At 51.1% G+C, this 15,358-nt stretch overlaps 8 protein-coding genes across 8 annotated transcripts; 5 read left to right on the top strand and 3 right to left on the bottom strand.

Annotated features, from left to right (window-relative positions):
* The first annotated feature begins 780 nt into the window (after nucleotides 1–780).
* On the top strand, nucleotides 781–2,344 carry MYCFIDRAFT_88924 (uncharacterized protein). The gene is made up of 5 exons (XM_007934310.1): nucleotides 781–1,323; nucleotides 1,382–1,461; nucleotides 1,516–1,633; nucleotides 1,684–1,847; nucleotides 1,910–2,344. Exons 1-5 carry the CDS (start codon nucleotides 880–882, stop codon nucleotides 2,295–2,297), a joined length of 1,194 nt encoding a protein of 397 aa, XP_007932501.1. The 5' UTR covers nucleotides 781–879; the 3' UTR covers nucleotides 2,298–2,344.
* A 579-nt stretch (nucleotides 2,345–2,923) lies between these two features.
* On the bottom strand, nucleotides 2,924–4,044 carry MYCFIDRAFT_205528 (uncharacterized protein; the record flags this gene model as incomplete). The annotated part of the gene is made up of 1 exon (XM_007934311.1): nucleotides 2,924–4,044. The coding sequence occupies one exon, from the start codon at nucleotides 4,042–4,044 to the stop codon at nucleotides 3,025–3,027; it is 1,020 nt and encodes a 339-aa protein (XP_007932502.1). The 3' UTR covers nucleotides 2,924–3,024.
* Nucleotides 4,045–4,518: 474 nt separating this feature from the next.
* Nucleotides 4,519–5,302, top strand: MYCFIDRAFT_168884 (uncharacterized protein). Its single transcript, XM_007934312.1, has 2 exons — nucleotides 4,519–4,763; nucleotides 4,817–5,302. The coding sequence occupies exons 1-2, from the start codon at nucleotides 4,698–4,700 to the stop codon at nucleotides 5,234–5,236; spliced, it is 486 nt and encodes a 161-aa protein (XP_007932503.1). The 5' UTR covers nucleotides 4,519–4,697; the 3' UTR covers nucleotides 5,237–5,302.
* Nucleotides 4,519–6,232, bottom strand: MYCFIDRAFT_60541 (uncharacterized protein). Its single transcript, XM_007934294.1, has 4 exons — nucleotides 6,003–6,232; nucleotides 5,766–5,851; nucleotides 4,817–5,630; nucleotides 4,519–4,763 (listed from the first exon to the last, which is right to left on the bottom strand). Exons 1-3 carry the CDS (start codon nucleotides 6,181–6,183, stop codon nucleotides 5,466–5,468), a joined length of 432 nt encoding a protein of 143 aa, XP_007932485.1. The 5' UTR covers nucleotides 6,184–6,232; the 3' UTR covers nucleotides 4,519–4,763; nucleotides 4,817–5,465.
* A 301-nt stretch (nucleotides 6,233–6,533) lies between these two features.
* Nucleotides 6,534–7,634, top strand: MYCFIDRAFT_43975 (uncharacterized protein; the record flags this gene model as incomplete). The annotated part of the gene is made up of 1 exon (XM_007934279.1): nucleotides 6,534–7,634. One exon carries the CDS (start codon nucleotides 6,534–6,536, stop codon nucleotides 7,632–7,634), a length of 1,101 nt encoding a protein of 366 aa, XP_007932470.1.
* A 262-nt stretch (nucleotides 7,635–7,896) lies between these two features.
* MYCFIDRAFT_14840 (uncharacterized protein) lies at nucleotides 7,897–9,292 on the bottom strand (the record flags this gene model as incomplete). Its single annotated transcript, XM_007934270.1, has 4 exons — nucleotides 7,897–8,534; nucleotides 8,583–8,798; nucleotides 8,848–9,027; nucleotides 9,154–9,292. Coding segments are annotated over 4 exons (1,173 nt in total), but the record flags the coding sequence as incomplete, so codon positions are not given.
* A 286-nt stretch (nucleotides 9,293–9,578) lies between these two features.
* MYCFIDRAFT_147409 (uncharacterized protein) lies at nucleotides 9,579–11,403 on the top strand (the record flags this gene model as incomplete). The annotated part of the gene is made up of 3 exons (XM_007934313.1): nucleotides 9,579–9,730; nucleotides 9,803–11,240; nucleotides 11,314–11,403. 3 exons carry the CDS (start codon nucleotides 9,579–9,581, stop codon nucleotides 11,401–11,403), a joined length of 1,680 nt encoding a protein of 559 aa, XP_007932504.1.
* A 301-nt stretch (nucleotides 11,404–11,704) lies between these two features.
* On the top strand, nucleotides 11,705–13,524 carry MYCFIDRAFT_43827 (uncharacterized protein; the record flags this gene model as incomplete). The annotated part of the gene is made up of 5 exons (XM_007934275.1): nucleotides 11,705–11,751; nucleotides 11,811–11,992; nucleotides 12,066–12,148; nucleotides 12,198–13,290; nucleotides 13,340–13,524. 5 exons carry the CDS (start codon nucleotides 11,705–11,707, stop codon nucleotides 13,522–13,524), a joined length of 1,590 nt encoding a protein of 529 aa, XP_007932466.1.
* Between the last annotated feature and the right edge of the window lie 1,834 nt (nucleotides 13,525–15,358).

A 15,358-nucleotide genomic window follows, 5' to 3' on the forward strand; every position in this document is an offset into this window, starting at 1 on the left:
AGCTATACCGCTAAAAGCTTAAAATAAGGACTATCTAGCTACTGCCCTTAAAAGGTAGATCGAATACTATATAAGAAGGGTTATATTAGTAGGTAGATAGGGTAGTAGTAAATTAGTATAGTATTTGATAAGGATCTAGAAGGAGAGAGAGGAAGGTAGGCTAGTTAGCCTAACGCTAAGCGCTAAGCCCTACCTAAGGCACTAAGACCCTAGCTTTACTCGAGCTAGTTATATACTAATTATATATAACCTCTAACACTTAGGGAAAGAGGAATTATTATACTACTAGCTTTTCTCCTTAGATATATTATATATAGAGTAAGGCTACTTATTCTAGTTAGGAGTAGACTAGTAATAAAAGACTTTAATATATATATTAAATACTATTCTATATACTAAGTACTAGGTATATACCTATATATTATATAGTATATATAGAGGCTAATTTTCAGTATACCGTATATATACTTCCCTAACGGAGAGCAGGTCCGATCTATCCTCCTTATACCCTCTGTTAAGGTTACGGCGAACATCTTTTTAGCTTTTTGAGCCTGTCTTGTGCCTGGGTTGCCAGAATTGAGCAGTATCGTTGGTCAGTTGGCCTGTGGAATGCTTGTGATAACCCACCTACCACTCGATCGGTTAGTTCAGGAACCCTGTGTTCCCTCGGTTCTTAAAAGAGCGTAGATGCCGCGCCGGCGGGGCCACATGCACGCCGGCGTTCAAGACCACTTCACCTCTCTCTCCATCTCTCACTATACACGACAGACTCGTCCTTGAGCGTGCGCACAGTCCTGCGTGTGATACCTCCTGGGACTGCTGTTACTCGCACGACGCGTTTCTAGCGATGAGCCGGAGACACTCGAAGACGGGAACACAATGGCGAGCTTACAACTTCCGGCTTGTGCCGTGGCGTGCTCAAAGTACATCGGGAAACACGACAAGATATGCAGCTATCACAAGGTCTTCACTTCTGCCGTCACACGTTGCGTCCAGAAGAAATGCCCGACCCTCGAAGACGTGCTGCAATGGCAGACTCAGTACGCTTCGGTATGCGGCCTTCCCCCGCGCGACCAAGGAACTTTGGAAATCAGCGTGACATACGCACTATTCGCCGTGGCTACTGTCTCATTCGCGGGTCGCCTCCTCTCTCGATCGAAGTTCATGAACGGCCTTGGTTTCTGGTGGGATGATTTGCTGGTCCTAGTGCTTTGGATGATGTCGATTGAGCTGGTGGTATGCCTGGCAATTATGCGGCATAATGGCGCTGGCAGAGATGCAATAGACTGGATCAGCAGAGACCACGTCGAGAGAGTGTTGTTGGTGAGTGCTACACCACTTTCGTACGATGTGCGACTTCCACTGACGGCTCTCGTGATAGTGGGTGTACGCCAGCGAGCCATTCTACATCATTGGCACTTATAGTTCCAAACTTGTCTGGGTACTATTGTATCTGCGCATGTGAGTGAGCAAGGCTCGGATCAAGGACGATCCGCGTGCTGATTCTGACTTTAGGTGGGAAGCCAATACTATGTTTCGCAAAGTGTGCTGGGGCACAGCTGGCCTTATGATAATGGGTCTGGTAGGGTTTGGTGTAGCAGCTATCGCCGTTTTTTGGCCTCATCAGTACTACGTATGTCCCCATGCCAGATTAGACATCCAATCGCTAACCAAGGTCTGCAGATGGGAGATTCGGCAGTCGTCCGCACTCATCGATCTGGCATCGACTTGATACCGGCTGTGCTCAGCATCGGAGTGCTCAACGTAGCTGGTGATTTCTGGGTGCTGCTGCTTCCGATACCCAAGCTGATCACTCTCGACAGTATCACAAGACAGCGTAGGATGTGGTAAGTCTGCAAACTGGTCAGAGGAGATGCCAGTGCGTCAAAATGCTAAAGAGAAGCCACAGGATCTGCACAATTTTCTTGCTCGGCTTCGTTGTGACCGTCTGCAGTATGGTCCGCTTCACCACGATCCTACCCCTACGAAACACAACCAACGCCACTTGGGATTTTGGTCACTTTGTGATTTGGAGCGAGATCGAAATACATCTGTCGGTGGTCACCTGCAACTTACCCGCGCTTGCTGGCTTGATACATCGATTGAGATGGCGCCATCGAAGGTGCATCACGAGCCAGGGAGAAGAGGACCAGCAGCCTTCCGGAATAGCAAGGTCGAATGCAACCAAGCAAGGCACGTCTGTCTTTGACAAGATGTGCAATGTCGATGATGACTTGTGTGAGGACAGTAATGGCAGGATAGTAAGGCGAGAGAAAGATCCGAAGCCACCGGATTAGAACTGATTCAATATTGAGAAAATAAAAATGAAGCATTCACGACCCTGATCTGTATTCGATCCTACCAAAGAGCTGTATCCTCCGTCTTTGCATACTTGGCGACCTGCCTCGCCACACATTGAGCCTGCCCAGAATCATCCAGGGCCTGCTCCTCTGGATCTCAGCACAAATTATTATCTACTCCACTGTAACCTCTTGCCCATGCGGCGAGCCATGTTCTGCAGCACAACGGGATTGCTGAAGGTCACGCATGTGGCTTCTCAAGTAATTTGCTGCCTCGATTGTATCACTGGTTGCAACAGCCCTTCGCTGAGATAGGATGTGTCGCGGCCGGGGAATTGCGGAAAGAAAGCTATTTCCGAAGTGCGATGATATTTGCCAGGAGCGCAGCAATGACTCCAAAAGCGACTATGTCCTCTCAGGGTTGCTGTGCGGCTGCACAGGCCATGCGAGAAGCGCCAAGAAGCAGCATGTGAGAACTGACGGCTGTGGCAGAAAGTCAGGCTTGGCTTTCACGTGTAAGACAACCCTTTCCACGAAGTTCCAGGATGCATGTGCTGCAGAAGCAATGAGATCACAGTGCGGTAGGATCACCAGAAGTGAGTGGTGACGAGTTGAAGGCCGGTCCATAAGTAACAAGATTCATTGCAGTCACTTCGAACTTCAGCCAATTTTCACTACCACCAACGCCTCGCTCAAATTGCCAAACAAAAAGAGCTCATCTTCATCACTCATACAATTCCTCCCCTTCATCACCCTCCTCACTCTCAACCTCATGCCCATTCACCACCGGCGCAGTACTCCCACTTCTCCTCGAAGCCCCAGCAGAAGTCGCCCTCCCAGCGGTGGTCCCACCTCTCCTCCTCCCCCCACCAGCATCCCCCGCCGCTTTCTCTCCAACATGCGGCGCATCCACCCACGCAGTGTGACAAACCGCACACTGTTCCCTCCCATTCTGCGCGCGAAAATAATTCCTCATACAATGATCATGCAACCTCGCATTACAAGGCAAATTCGGACACCTCTGTCCCACCGTCACAATATCCTTACAAGCAGCACAAAATTTGATTTTCGGGTGAGGAGAGTTGTCTTCGTCTTCGTTTTCGGGTTCATCTTCTTCAGGCTCGTTATAAGCATCAACAAGCCAAGTCCGCAATTCCATTAACGCGCGTTGAGAGAGTGAGTAATATGATGTTTCGTCGTTGAATTCAAACCATCCTTCTGCGACGAGAGATTGGAGTAATCTTTCGGCTTGGGACATTGTCAGGCCAGAATTTGTGGGTTGGGCATCGGAAGATTCTCGTGGTGGTTTGTGGCATTTTAGTGCTCGGTTGCTTTTCACCGCCATGATTTCTGCTCTTGGGGTGTTGTTCTCGTCGAACATGACGTCGAGTACTCTCTTGACAAATGCGATTTCGTCTGGTGTATGCGTGGTCGCGATCTGCGTGAGCGCATCGGATGTCGTGTTTACGAGGGCATATGTTCGTTCTCTGGTGGTTTGGTGGATGGAGGATCGGATTTCGAAGTCGAAAGGGGAGATGGCGTCGCCAACGGCTTGGATGTATGTTTCGAAGTCTTCTTGGGTGACATCGTTCTCGAGTGTTTCTCGTTCTGGTGTTGCTGCTGTCTGTATGGCTGCGATTATGGGTTTGGCTTCTTCGTAGGTCAATGCTTGTCGCGAAAGGAGAGATTGCAGAAATGCGCGTTGGCAAGATCCGTAGACCACGCGATCTGCATCTCCTTCCATGAATGGCATTGGCGTAGTGGTGGTGTTTGTGCAGTCTTGTCGCGGTCGTAAATGTCTACGCGTAGTGGAGACGCGACTCACGCGCGAAGTTGAAGCTTTTGGGTTCACGATGCCGAGGTGTTCCCTTCACCCACGTCCGCTGACATCTCTGCTTCAAAGTTCACCACCAGTATCCCTGTCCTTCTTGACGAATCTGTACACTTTATCACGCCATCGAGACATGAAATTGCATCAAAGGTTGTAGAAAGACGAGAGCGGCATCCCTTCGTTGTTCAGAGGGTCTTTTCAGACCCAGTTTCAAGGTTTTGAGGCTTGTAACGTCTGCGGGAAGACTGTGAACAGACCAGAATTCTGCCTGTGCGCGTTGCTCTGCACGCAAAATACCCTGCGCCACCAAACCTTGCTATTTGGCAACGAAAATGCTGAACCAGAAAGGGCTAGCTATATAGACAGCACGATGCAGTAACAGGAAGATCGACCTTCCGTTGACCAATCGCCAGATTTCCCACGTAGCGCACCATGCGTCTTTGACATCACTCAGATAACAACAACAGCAGTATTCTTATCCACCAGCAGCAATAGCAAGAACAGCAATATCCCACCAGGACGAGCGGCTCCAAGACCATTCATACCTGTAGTACTCATCCCACATCATGGTCTTTTACCTCCCCGACCTGCGACGAGACAACATCGCCCTCTACACAATTCCCGCATTCTGGGTACACCACGACCTTCCTCGAATGTCTTACACCTTCTAACAACGTATTCGCAGGCCATCTCCATCTATCCGCGGATTTTCGCCTTGAAGCTTTTCGAGGCCGAGACCAGCGAGAAATTCGATACCAGAGTCCCCCGGGATTTCCAGGGGAAAGTCGCAGCCAACACGAAACTAGACGAGTCCAAAAGAGGACGTATTCGTCGTGCTGAAGCAGCGTGTGCCAATGGTTTCGAAAACTTTGGACTATTTGCTGCAGCTGTCACCGCCGGTAGCTTTGCTGGTTTAGACCCGTTGACTCTCAATGGCTTGACTTTGGGATATTTGGTTAGTCGGATCTTCTATAATCGGTACTATATTGCTGCCGAGACTGCGGGCATAGCAAAGGTCAGAACAGCAGCGTATATGGGTGGGTTGGCGTTGTTATTCACAATATTCATCAAGGCTGCACAGAAGTTGAATAAGCTTAATGCATGAAGCAATTGATGGTTGGATGGAATGTCATTCGATTCGCTTAAGCCGACTCTCTATGAGCATTTCACTCATGCTACTGCTGCCACTTCAGCGTCCACAGAAGCCATCAAGCCGGAGGGTATCCCTCCATATGCGCCTAAAGCCATGCAGCAAACCCAGCAGCGCAGATTCCGATCTACTGCAGTACAACGCCATCGCTTTTTCCCATATTGGCATAAATTGTGACCGCCATTTAACGGTAAGACTTCTGGTAGCGGGCACGAGCACCTGGACCACCGAACTTCTTTGGCTCGCATCGTCTGTTGTCAGCGACGAGGAGGGTACGGTCGTAAGCAACAAGAGCCTGCTTCAGCTGGTTCTTGGAGTGCTCATCGATGTACTTCTGGTAGTATGCGATCTGCCCAAGTCAGTATTTGTGAAGGTGCCCGTTGCAGTGGGACTTTAACGCTCGCGCATGCTACGGCTTGATGCCATGTGTGAAATCATGCTGCAGCTGCAACTCGAGGTCTCAGACCGTGAGGTTTGTACATACGATGCTCTTGGCGATGGCTTGACGGATGGCATAGACCTGGGAGGTGTGACCACCACCACGGACGCGGACACGGATATCGACGTCGGCTGTGATGATTTGCATGTTAGCTTGTGCGCTTCTTCGCCTTCCATTGTGTGTGCCATGTCTCTTTCGTTCCCGCTGAGAGCAAATTGCGTGCGCCAATTCCACCTGCTGTTCTCTTGCTCTGGCATCTCATCGCACCGAGATTTGACGTACCGAACTTGTCGAGACCGAGAAGGAGGATTGGCTCGTAGACCTTGAAGCGCAAGACCTGTGGCTCGACGAGCGAGAGCGGCTTGCCGTTGACCTTGATCAAGCCCTTGCCCTGCTTGCAGTGTGCGACTGCGGTGGCAGTCTTCTTCTTGCCGAAGCACTGGACGCTCTGAACGGCAGCCATACTTGCGGAATGGATGTCGTTGGTGAGGGCGGAGAAAGTGAGCGCTGGGTGACGGTGTGCTTGGAGATTTCTGGAGTGGTGGTCGTGCTTGCTGGTTTCGAATTCGCGATTTCTCGGGAGCGGGCCGAAGTGGAAAAGTGCCAAGAGTTAACGCCTGAGGTTGGAACTTCGCCTCGCTTTTCGATTGATCTCGACCACGACTTGCAAATCTCTAAACTATGGGGTTGCATAGCACAGCTTTTGGTCGTTTCCGAAGACGGGATGAAAACTGAGATGGAGTCTGGTGTGCAGATCGGATCCATCTGAAACATATCACCGCAGTGACCATATGCGTCTCACCGAATCTCAAAATGAGCATCGAACGAAAAGCGCAGAGACTTTTTGCATTCGGATCTAATGGCTCTGGACAATTAGGCATCGGGCACAGGGACGATGTTTCAGCACCGCAAGAATGTGTACATGATTCTAGTCTTGATGGTACGACTCTCAAACAGCTAGCAGCAGGTGGCAATCATGCGCTGGTTTTGTCACACGGCGGCAAATTGATTTCTACTGGAGACAATAGCGATGGAAGATCCTGGTTGCAAGAAAGAGAGGCGAGTAGCAGATGGACTTCTGTTCAAAATGTTGCATCAGAGGAGACTGCTGGAGCAGGAGCTGTAGATCACGTTGCCGCGACTTGGTCTGCTTCTTTCGCTGTATGCCATGGCAAATCATCCGCAATCATCGCCAGTGGCACTGGCAATTCCGGCGAGCTCGGCTTAGGTCGCGACGTAGTGACTGCACAAAGTCCGCAATGCATCAAAAACCTCTGGCCAGAGAGCGCTAAGGTTGTCAAAGCTGCATCATGCATGGGCCATGTTGCTATTGTGCTGTCAAACGGCGAAGTCTGGGGTTGGGGCAAAGGGCGCAAAGGCCAGCTAGGACAGCCCAACGAGAATGTCTGGACTCCACGCAAGATAGAGGGCATTCCATTCTTCGCTGTCGATGCAGTCTGCGGCAAAGACTTTACATGCATATTTGGCGACCCTGCAACGGGAGAGCTACTCGTGCTTGGACCAACTGGCAGTGATCGCTTCGGAATCAGGTCCAATGCCCCAGCATCTGTATCTGGATGGAAGCAAGTCGCAGCGAGCTGGGGTAGCATCTACGTCCTATTCCCACCAGGTGAGGTAGTCTCTTGGGGTAGGAATGATCACGGCCAGCTTGCGCCTCCGAAATTGCCTCCTTTGGGTCTCATTGCATCAGGCAGCGAACATTGTCTCGGTCTGACAAAGACTGGCAAGGTGTTAGCTTGGGGATGGGGAGAGCATGGTAATTGCGGTATACCAACCGATGACTCGGGTGACGTGACAGGTCGATGGAATGAGATCCCTCTATCTCATCCGGCGACTTCCATTTTTGCTGGATGTGCGACCAGCTTCATTGTGACGGAGGTGGAAGGCAAATGAACCATCCGAACGAGTGGTATACCGAACCGATGGTCAGACCAGAATCACCACATGCCTCCTTCAGTCGAACATGCCGTGCAGCTGCAACTTGGTCAGTTCCAAAAAGTCCAAGATTATGGTAGATGGCGTCCGCCATCAACATCATCGTACTCACCTGTGAAAGTCGTTGGGTCGGTGCAAGCCCCGAGGCTGTATTTTGGCTGTATGGTCCAGACTCATGGCTTGGCATAGATGTGTCTCGGCTCATCCTCGGCCGATTTTGGCTACTCAGATCCCTTATGGTTGGCCGTATGCTGGCAGAGAAATTGTCATTACTCGCATCCCACCCGAGCATCTCGTCGTCGTCCTGCTCGTAATCGGGGGGATCCCAGGTTTGGTCGTCATCGCCACCTGCTGTGGGTATGAAAAGACTCTCCGGATCTGGATCATCGTCTTCCACAGTAATGGCTGTTGGGCGCGGTCTGTCTCGCGCAGCCATACGCTGACTTTGACTCGCGAGCGGCCTGCCAGCACTTGGTCGACCGGGAGGTGGCATCTCGGGGTTCGACCGGCCGTTGCGTTGCGACGGAACGGCAGAAGGCTGTCGAGAGGACGTTCCATTTGGACGTGTTGAAACAAATTTTGGCGCGGAATTGTTCGAGGATGCCGATGCTCCACGATCACCAGTGGTCATCAAAGTGAACTCGCAGTGAATGCCATGATTTTGGTAGCTGAATTGTAGAGGTCGATTGGGGTATGAGAAGTATGCGTGAATAGGTCCACGCAATGTCTCAGCATGTGTGACAATAGCTCGAAAGTCTTTGACGCTGATGATAATGTGCATGCCTTCTTGCATATGGAAGTCCTCGAAATCTTCTGTGTGAATCGCAATAGCAGTCTCAAGTGGTTGCTTGAGCACTTCTGAGATATGGTTAGGTCAGTCATCATTGGACATGGGATGGTGAATACCTTTGCCATCTTGAACCTTGTCAGTGAAGCTGGTCAGGACCACTTTGCCATCTTGAGCCAGCAAATCTAATTGCTCCGTCTTTGGGTGGAAGTATTCGACATACTCCCTCATGACGCGGGACGAGATGCGAAAGCCTTGAGAAGCGGTCGTTCGGTCAAACAGAGCATGCATGACCTCGGAAGATTCATATGTCAAGCGAAATGTCTTCGTCATGCCTGGAAGTGCTTAGCGAGTGTTGATGAGTTCGGCGAAATGATGAGTTACCGTGCTTTGCTCGCATCTTCACAACAAGACGGCATTCCGCCTTATCGTCCTGATCTTGCACTGTCACATCACAGCGCTCGATTCCAGGGTTCTTGCCGATAGCATCTTGTGTGCGGCCTTTGAATACAGACTGCAAAGACTTGTTGAACAGCTGGCAGGTGAAGCGGTCACCATTGCTGGCTTGGCTGCTCGACTCGAAGTCGTAGTCCAAGAAGAAGGTATTGGCATCGAGTGCAAAAGAAGCATATGCAGTTCTGGACGAATTCAGAGCCGTGAGAGTAAGCTATCTGGCGGTCAGCATGTAACATGGAGTACATTCGCGAAGACATGCCTTCTCACTTCTTGCCTCCAGTGACACGGTGTCTCCAAATTTTGCGAGGCAGGTCAAAAGCTCGTATAGACGGCCTGTAGCTTCTTGCGTGAGCGAAAAGCTCAAGACGGCCATCTTGTTGATGAAGTCATATTCGGGCGAAGGTGTTGTCGCGAGTCTTGGCGCGTCAAGGAAAGAGGCCGGGGAGTCGACGCGCTTCAACGCGACGTCAACGTCATCCCGACTTTCATCAACACAACATCAACGACAACATTTTCGGTATATTTGCATTGCATGTCGCATACCAGCTGACTTCAACCCCTTGTGCTGTTGTCGAAGTCTTAAGTCCTGCGTCCGAGGGGATTTGGTCGCGCTCGCCTGGTCCATATATAGTCCATACGACTTCGCCGGCCGCCAACACATGTCTTCAAGTGGGCTTCAGGCTCTGCCAGCAGATTTGTTTCATCTCCTATCAGCAGAGCTATCAGATCGATTGGACTTCTCTACACTTTACAACTGTGCTGTTAGCAGCAGACAGCTTGCGAACGCTGGTGCCGTCAATGCACTCTATCGGTGAGCACTCTCACTCTCTACGAAGCCACATCATCTTTGTATCGAGACAAGGCCTTGCTGACTTGGTGTTAGTATCAGCGCTCAAGCTCCAGTAGCCAGTGGCGGAGAAGGTCTGCCCTTGGCGGAGCAGGAACTGGTGGTACAACGATGGTCAATCCTATGGCGGACGATAACATTGTCAGCATTTGGGAAGACTGTGTTTCCTTACTGCCGTCACCTACGGTACTTGGACTTGAGAAACCTTGGTCAACTCCTAGAAGACGACAAATTCAGAGGTAAAATCTCGAAGCATTTCTTTTCTGGCGAGTTGGCCGGGTTCCACCACGTCTTGCAGACTCCGGTCGGCAAGGGGCGTGCAGCACGCCTGGATGTTAGGAAGATCATCGCTGGCATTGGCAATGTCATCACTCAGAACGCGCCGCTGCTGGAAGCTCTCTCTGAACCGGCAGATGCAAACATCTTCTCACACGCGCTCTTGGAATGGGCCCCCCGTCTGCCCAAGCTAAGATCTTTAGATTTATGGGACGGCAAAGCGTTGGCGGATGAGACTCTTCAGACTCTTCTGCACGCCCATTGTCCAAACTTGAGCAGCTTGAGGATATACCTGTCAGTCAATGAGGATGCGGACCACGCCTTGGCCACGTTCATCAGCGGTATGCAGGAGAACCAACTCAGAAACTTTGAGAACATTGGCAGCTGTCGCATAGGTGCTGAGACGTGCCTCGCATTGAATCATCATGGTCGAAGCCTAGAGTCACTCAAGCTCTGCTTGGCTAATGAGGATCTCCCAGCTCTTGGGCTATTGCAAGGCTGCACTGCTCTGGAAATTCTGGCCCTTGCTTCTACAGAACGTAACAATCCTGTGGACCTCAAGGCAACTCAGAACGATGCCTACCTCGAGATCATAGATTGGCTCGCGAAATGCAGCTCCCTCAAAGAAATCGGCTTTACGGACTTCGTCTCGGCGCCCGACCTGCTTCTTCCTGTTCTATTGAATAAGGACGTGACGTTGCAAAAGCTTCAGATTAATGCCAATGAGAACACCATGTACATCGTCAAAGACCACCACGACTTCCACCAAGCTCTTAGCCAGCAACCCGGTCTCCGTCGCCTGCTCTTGAGAGCGGATCCAGATCCTATCAGCAGCTCTGATGACATCGACACTTTAATGAATGCCTTCTGCTCACTCAAGGAGTTGCGAGAATTGAATCTGATACGAATTTCGGATTACTTTTCCAACAAGCATATCGCTGACATTGCCGAAAAGCTGTCCAATTTGGAGGACCTCTGTATTGGTGGCTATGGCATTGACGATAAAGTCTTTGCGAAACTCGCCGAGCTACGAAATTTGCGCTCCCTGACCTTCAACGGCATTACCTCATTCAGTGTCCACGGTATCCTCGACTTCATTGATAAGCTTGGAGAGGGCAATCGAGGTCTTCTGCTATCGATCGATGCTGCTGATCCTGATTCGGCCATTCCACAGGAGTGTCAGGATATGATTCGAGACGTAAGTGCCATCCGTTATTAGTCGCTCCGAATACAGTCCGGTTTCACCTGAAAGACTCGCTAATTCTTGACAGGTTATTGCCCAGAAGCTGGAAGGAAGATTCGACTACACCTTGCTGAGAGACCCCAATGTTCCCGAATTTGATACCGATGATTCGGATTGAGCATTTGCAAGGACCTGGAACATGAGGCGATATGGATCTGCAGGGTTCAATAGACGAGAAAGTGTATCACCTCGACAGGTCGCGAAGAGCCGCAATAGAGATTGTCTCGAGTGGTCGCTCGCACTTTGTGGACCAACTTCTCCGGTGCATCTAGGGAGGGACGGAAAGCACAGTAGCACGACTGCCACACAGCATCGGCCAATGACGTGTCCCGAGCCCCACCATCCAATCGATCTCAGATCTTGGCCGACTTTCAGGAACGCGCCGTGCAAGAAACAACAACATGAGGTGAAAAGTCGAGATGAAGCGAATCCTGCTGATCGGAGGGTCGGATAGCTCTGGTGGAGCGTAAGTACATTAGCCGATGTAGTTGATAGAGCTCAGTCAGGCTGATGAACGATATCCAGTGGCGTTGAAGCGGACCAAAAAGTGGTGGCTTCACATGCTTGCTATGCCATGACCGCGACTGCCGCGTTAACGGCACAGAACACCCAGGGCGTTTACGACATTCACCAAACACCCTCGGATTTTGTGGAGAAGCAAATCAATGCTTGCATTGAGGACATTGGCGTCGATGTCCTCAAGACAGGTGTGTTCACGATCGTAGTGGTCTGAGCACCGCAAGATTGCCGAACTTGGAAGTACTGATCTTGAGTCTTCAGGCATGCTGGCATCGGCTCAGACCGTTTCGGTTGTCGCTGATGCCATACGGAAACATAATATTGCTACCACAGTGATTGATCCTGTATGTCAACTGTGCTTGCATGGTCATTTGTTATGCTGATATGTTGAAGGTCATGGTTGCAACCAGTGGCGCCCAGCTTCTGCCAGAGTCCGCAGTCAACACGTTATGCTCTGAGCTGTTGCCGGTCACGACAGTCTTGACACCCAACATTCCTGAAGCCAATCTCATGCTCAAAAAAGCAGGTAAAGACGCTATCGACATCCAGGATCTCGATGGCCTAAAATCACTAGCAGCTGCAGTCCACTCGTTGGGTCCCAAAAACGTGCTTTTGAAAGGCGGCCATCTCCCGCTTTCCTCAGACTACAACGTTGCAAAATCAGAGGATAACAAGAAGATTGTCTGCAACATTCTCTTCACCAGCGATTCGATAGACGTCATCGAATTTCCCTACCAGAAGTCTGAGAACACCCACGGCACCGGATGCTCCCTGGCTTCTGCTCTTGCTTGCAACCTCGCGCTTGGCCATGATTTGGTGCACTCCGTCGTCGCTGCAAGCCGCTACGTGGATGCCGGCATCAAATCTGCTGTCAAGCTTGGTCACGGATCTGGACCCATCAATCACTTTCACTCCCTTCAGGTCCTGCCTTTCCCGCCGGGCGGCTTTGTGGATTACCTTCTCGACAGGAAAGACGTACAGCCGGCGTGGTACGACTTCACACACCACGAATTTGTTGAGCAGATGGGCGCTGGCACGCTCGATCCAAAAGCTTTCAAATACTACATGATTCAGGACTACCTTTACCTAATCCACTTTGCCCGAGCCAATGCACTAGCTGGATACAAGGCTAAGAATATGGACGACATCGCCGGCGCAGCAGCGATTGTAACGCATATCAAGAACGAGACTGAGCTGCACATCAATGAATGCAAGGACTTTGGACTGACTGTAGAAATGATGGAGAAGTACGAGGAGTCTCAAGCTTGCACAGCTTACACGAGATATGTGCTCGACATCGGACAGTCGGAGGACTGGCTTGCGCTGCAGATCAGTCTCCTGCCGTGTTTGCTGGGATATGGCATGATCGCGAGGAGATTGAAGAAATTGCAAGAGACAAATCCACCAAAGACACCGAATCGATACCTGACGTGGATCAACAACTATGTTGCGGAAGACTATACAGCGGCGGTGACGAAGGGCTGTGGTAAGTTATGCTCTGACTTCGCTCGTAGCAATGGAACTGACAATTGTAGAATTGATCGAGAAACATGCTTTTAAGCAGTCGCCCTACCGGGTTGAGGAGCTTGTGAAGATTTTCATTCATGCGACGAAGATGGAGACTGGATTCTGGGAGATGGCTTCGGCGCCGGAAGCTGGGAAGCAGGCGAAGAGCGAGTCTGGGCTCAGAAACACACATCATAGCCACGTTCGGTGGTGATGTGAGTAGATTCTCTTAGGTGCCGTAAGGAATTTACAGTCATTCTGCTCCTGTTCGGCTGCGATGCGAGGCCCGCCCTTCGGTCTTGCCCTAGCCTAGCCGACTCTGCTCTGTGACATCACACAGATAGGCCCTCCTTCGTGGGAACCCAACGCGTCGAACAGGCTGTCAATTGTAGGACCGGTATATTTTACGCCTAGCCTGCCGCCCCCAAAATCTCACAACCAAATCCACAGCTTCGGAAACTATACTGTAAAGGTCCGTAACCATCAGCTTAGGATGAGTGCTGCCGAAATATTGACCTGAACCAGGCATGTCTGAAAGGTTTCGGGCAACCACGAACATGAAAAATGTATTGTGGTATGGCGGCGTGAAATTGATTCGCCCCCATGTTTGCGATCCTCTCAGAAGTCGATCCCACTCAATCTTGTCAGTCGCCTCATTCTCACTCTTCGAGACAAATTCGTGGTCGATGCTGCGATCATGGAGTCAACACTTCCAGACTTCGTGAACATTAAACTGCCGCTGGCGAAGAAGAGGAGGACGACCGAGGAACATCCGGGACAGCTTGCAACATCTGTGTGGTCATTTGTGCTCGGAGTCCGCAATCGGCGGGATTGCTGTCAGAATTTATGCACCACGGAAAGGCTCACCGAGGGCAGACTGCTCTCTGCCAATGCCTCCTTCATGCCTCTTAATGCCAATCGCGCTTGGCATTCGGCTGGAGATTCGGACGAAGGCATCGCATCGCGCATTCACCTCGCACGACTGGGAAACTCATGCAGGCTGCCGTTTATTTGATGTTTCGCCCTTGCCAAGTTGTGACTGACGCCTTCTTTCTTCCAGAAGTACCTTCCTTTCCTCGAAATACACCGACCCCGAACGTCATACTCTAGAACACGAGGTTTTGCCTGCTGTGGTGCGCGCGTAGCCCCCTTCGCCCTCTTCCGCCCATTCTAATGTGGACGTAGCAACGATCGTGCTTATGGCCCTCATCCGTTCCTGCCGACGAAGAAGTCCTGCATTCTGCTGTTTTCCAGTGCCGCTCGGCAACTCGACGCGGTGTGGCATTCGTCCAGACAGACTCATGGTGGCAGGGCAGCTGGACGGCGTAAAACCGTCGTCTCTTCAGCTCGTAGGTCGACGCGTCTGTGTCGGCAGCGAAGATAGTGACATCCGCAACCGACGCGTCCATCCATCCCATCATCACAGCATGCGGCAGGCATTCCTCATGCAGTGTCTTGATACCGAGACAAAGAGTGGCCTGTCAAGGGGCATCGAGGCCAGTCGGGTCAGATTTTGTTTCACGCAACACCATCTTTTCCGCAGTCGCTTGATCTTCTTTCCAGCCCAACTTCTGCATCTATCACCTCATCGAGAGCCAGTATGCGCCCTCTCGTGGCCGCCGTCAAGGCTGAGTCGCACCGCATGACACCATCGACCGTAGTATAAACCGTAGCAAGTTTTCGTGCTCGTGGGCATTCATCATCGAAACGTGGCGTCATGGGATTGATTGCTTGCGTACCAACGAGGCGCATTCGAATAAGTTATTGTTGCTGAGACCAAAGAGTGAGAGATCAGCACCGCTTCGAGGCTTCGAGGAGCGCCATCCCTGCGGCGATCGCGACAAGGTGTCAACGTTGCATCTCACGGTCTCCGCGAGACTCTCTTCTGTTGACATGATTTGTGCATCCTCATGTAATCAAGTATTCCAGGATTCGGTGGAGAAGATGATGATCGAACAGACTGAGAGGTGGCGAGATGTGTGTCATCGATATGGCAGGCCGATTGGGGATGTTCCAACCGCTCCCTTGCTGATGAGCCGGCATCATTT

The sequence above is a fragment of the Pseudocercospora fijiensis genome, assembly GCF_000340215.1.
Source record: "Pseudocercospora fijiensis CIRAD86 unplaced genomic scaffold MYCFIscaffold_19, whole genome shotgun sequence".
Taxonomy (NCBI): Eukaryota; Fungi; Ascomycota; class Dothideomycetes; order Mycosphaerellales; family Mycosphaerellaceae; genus Pseudocercospora; species Pseudocercospora fijiensis.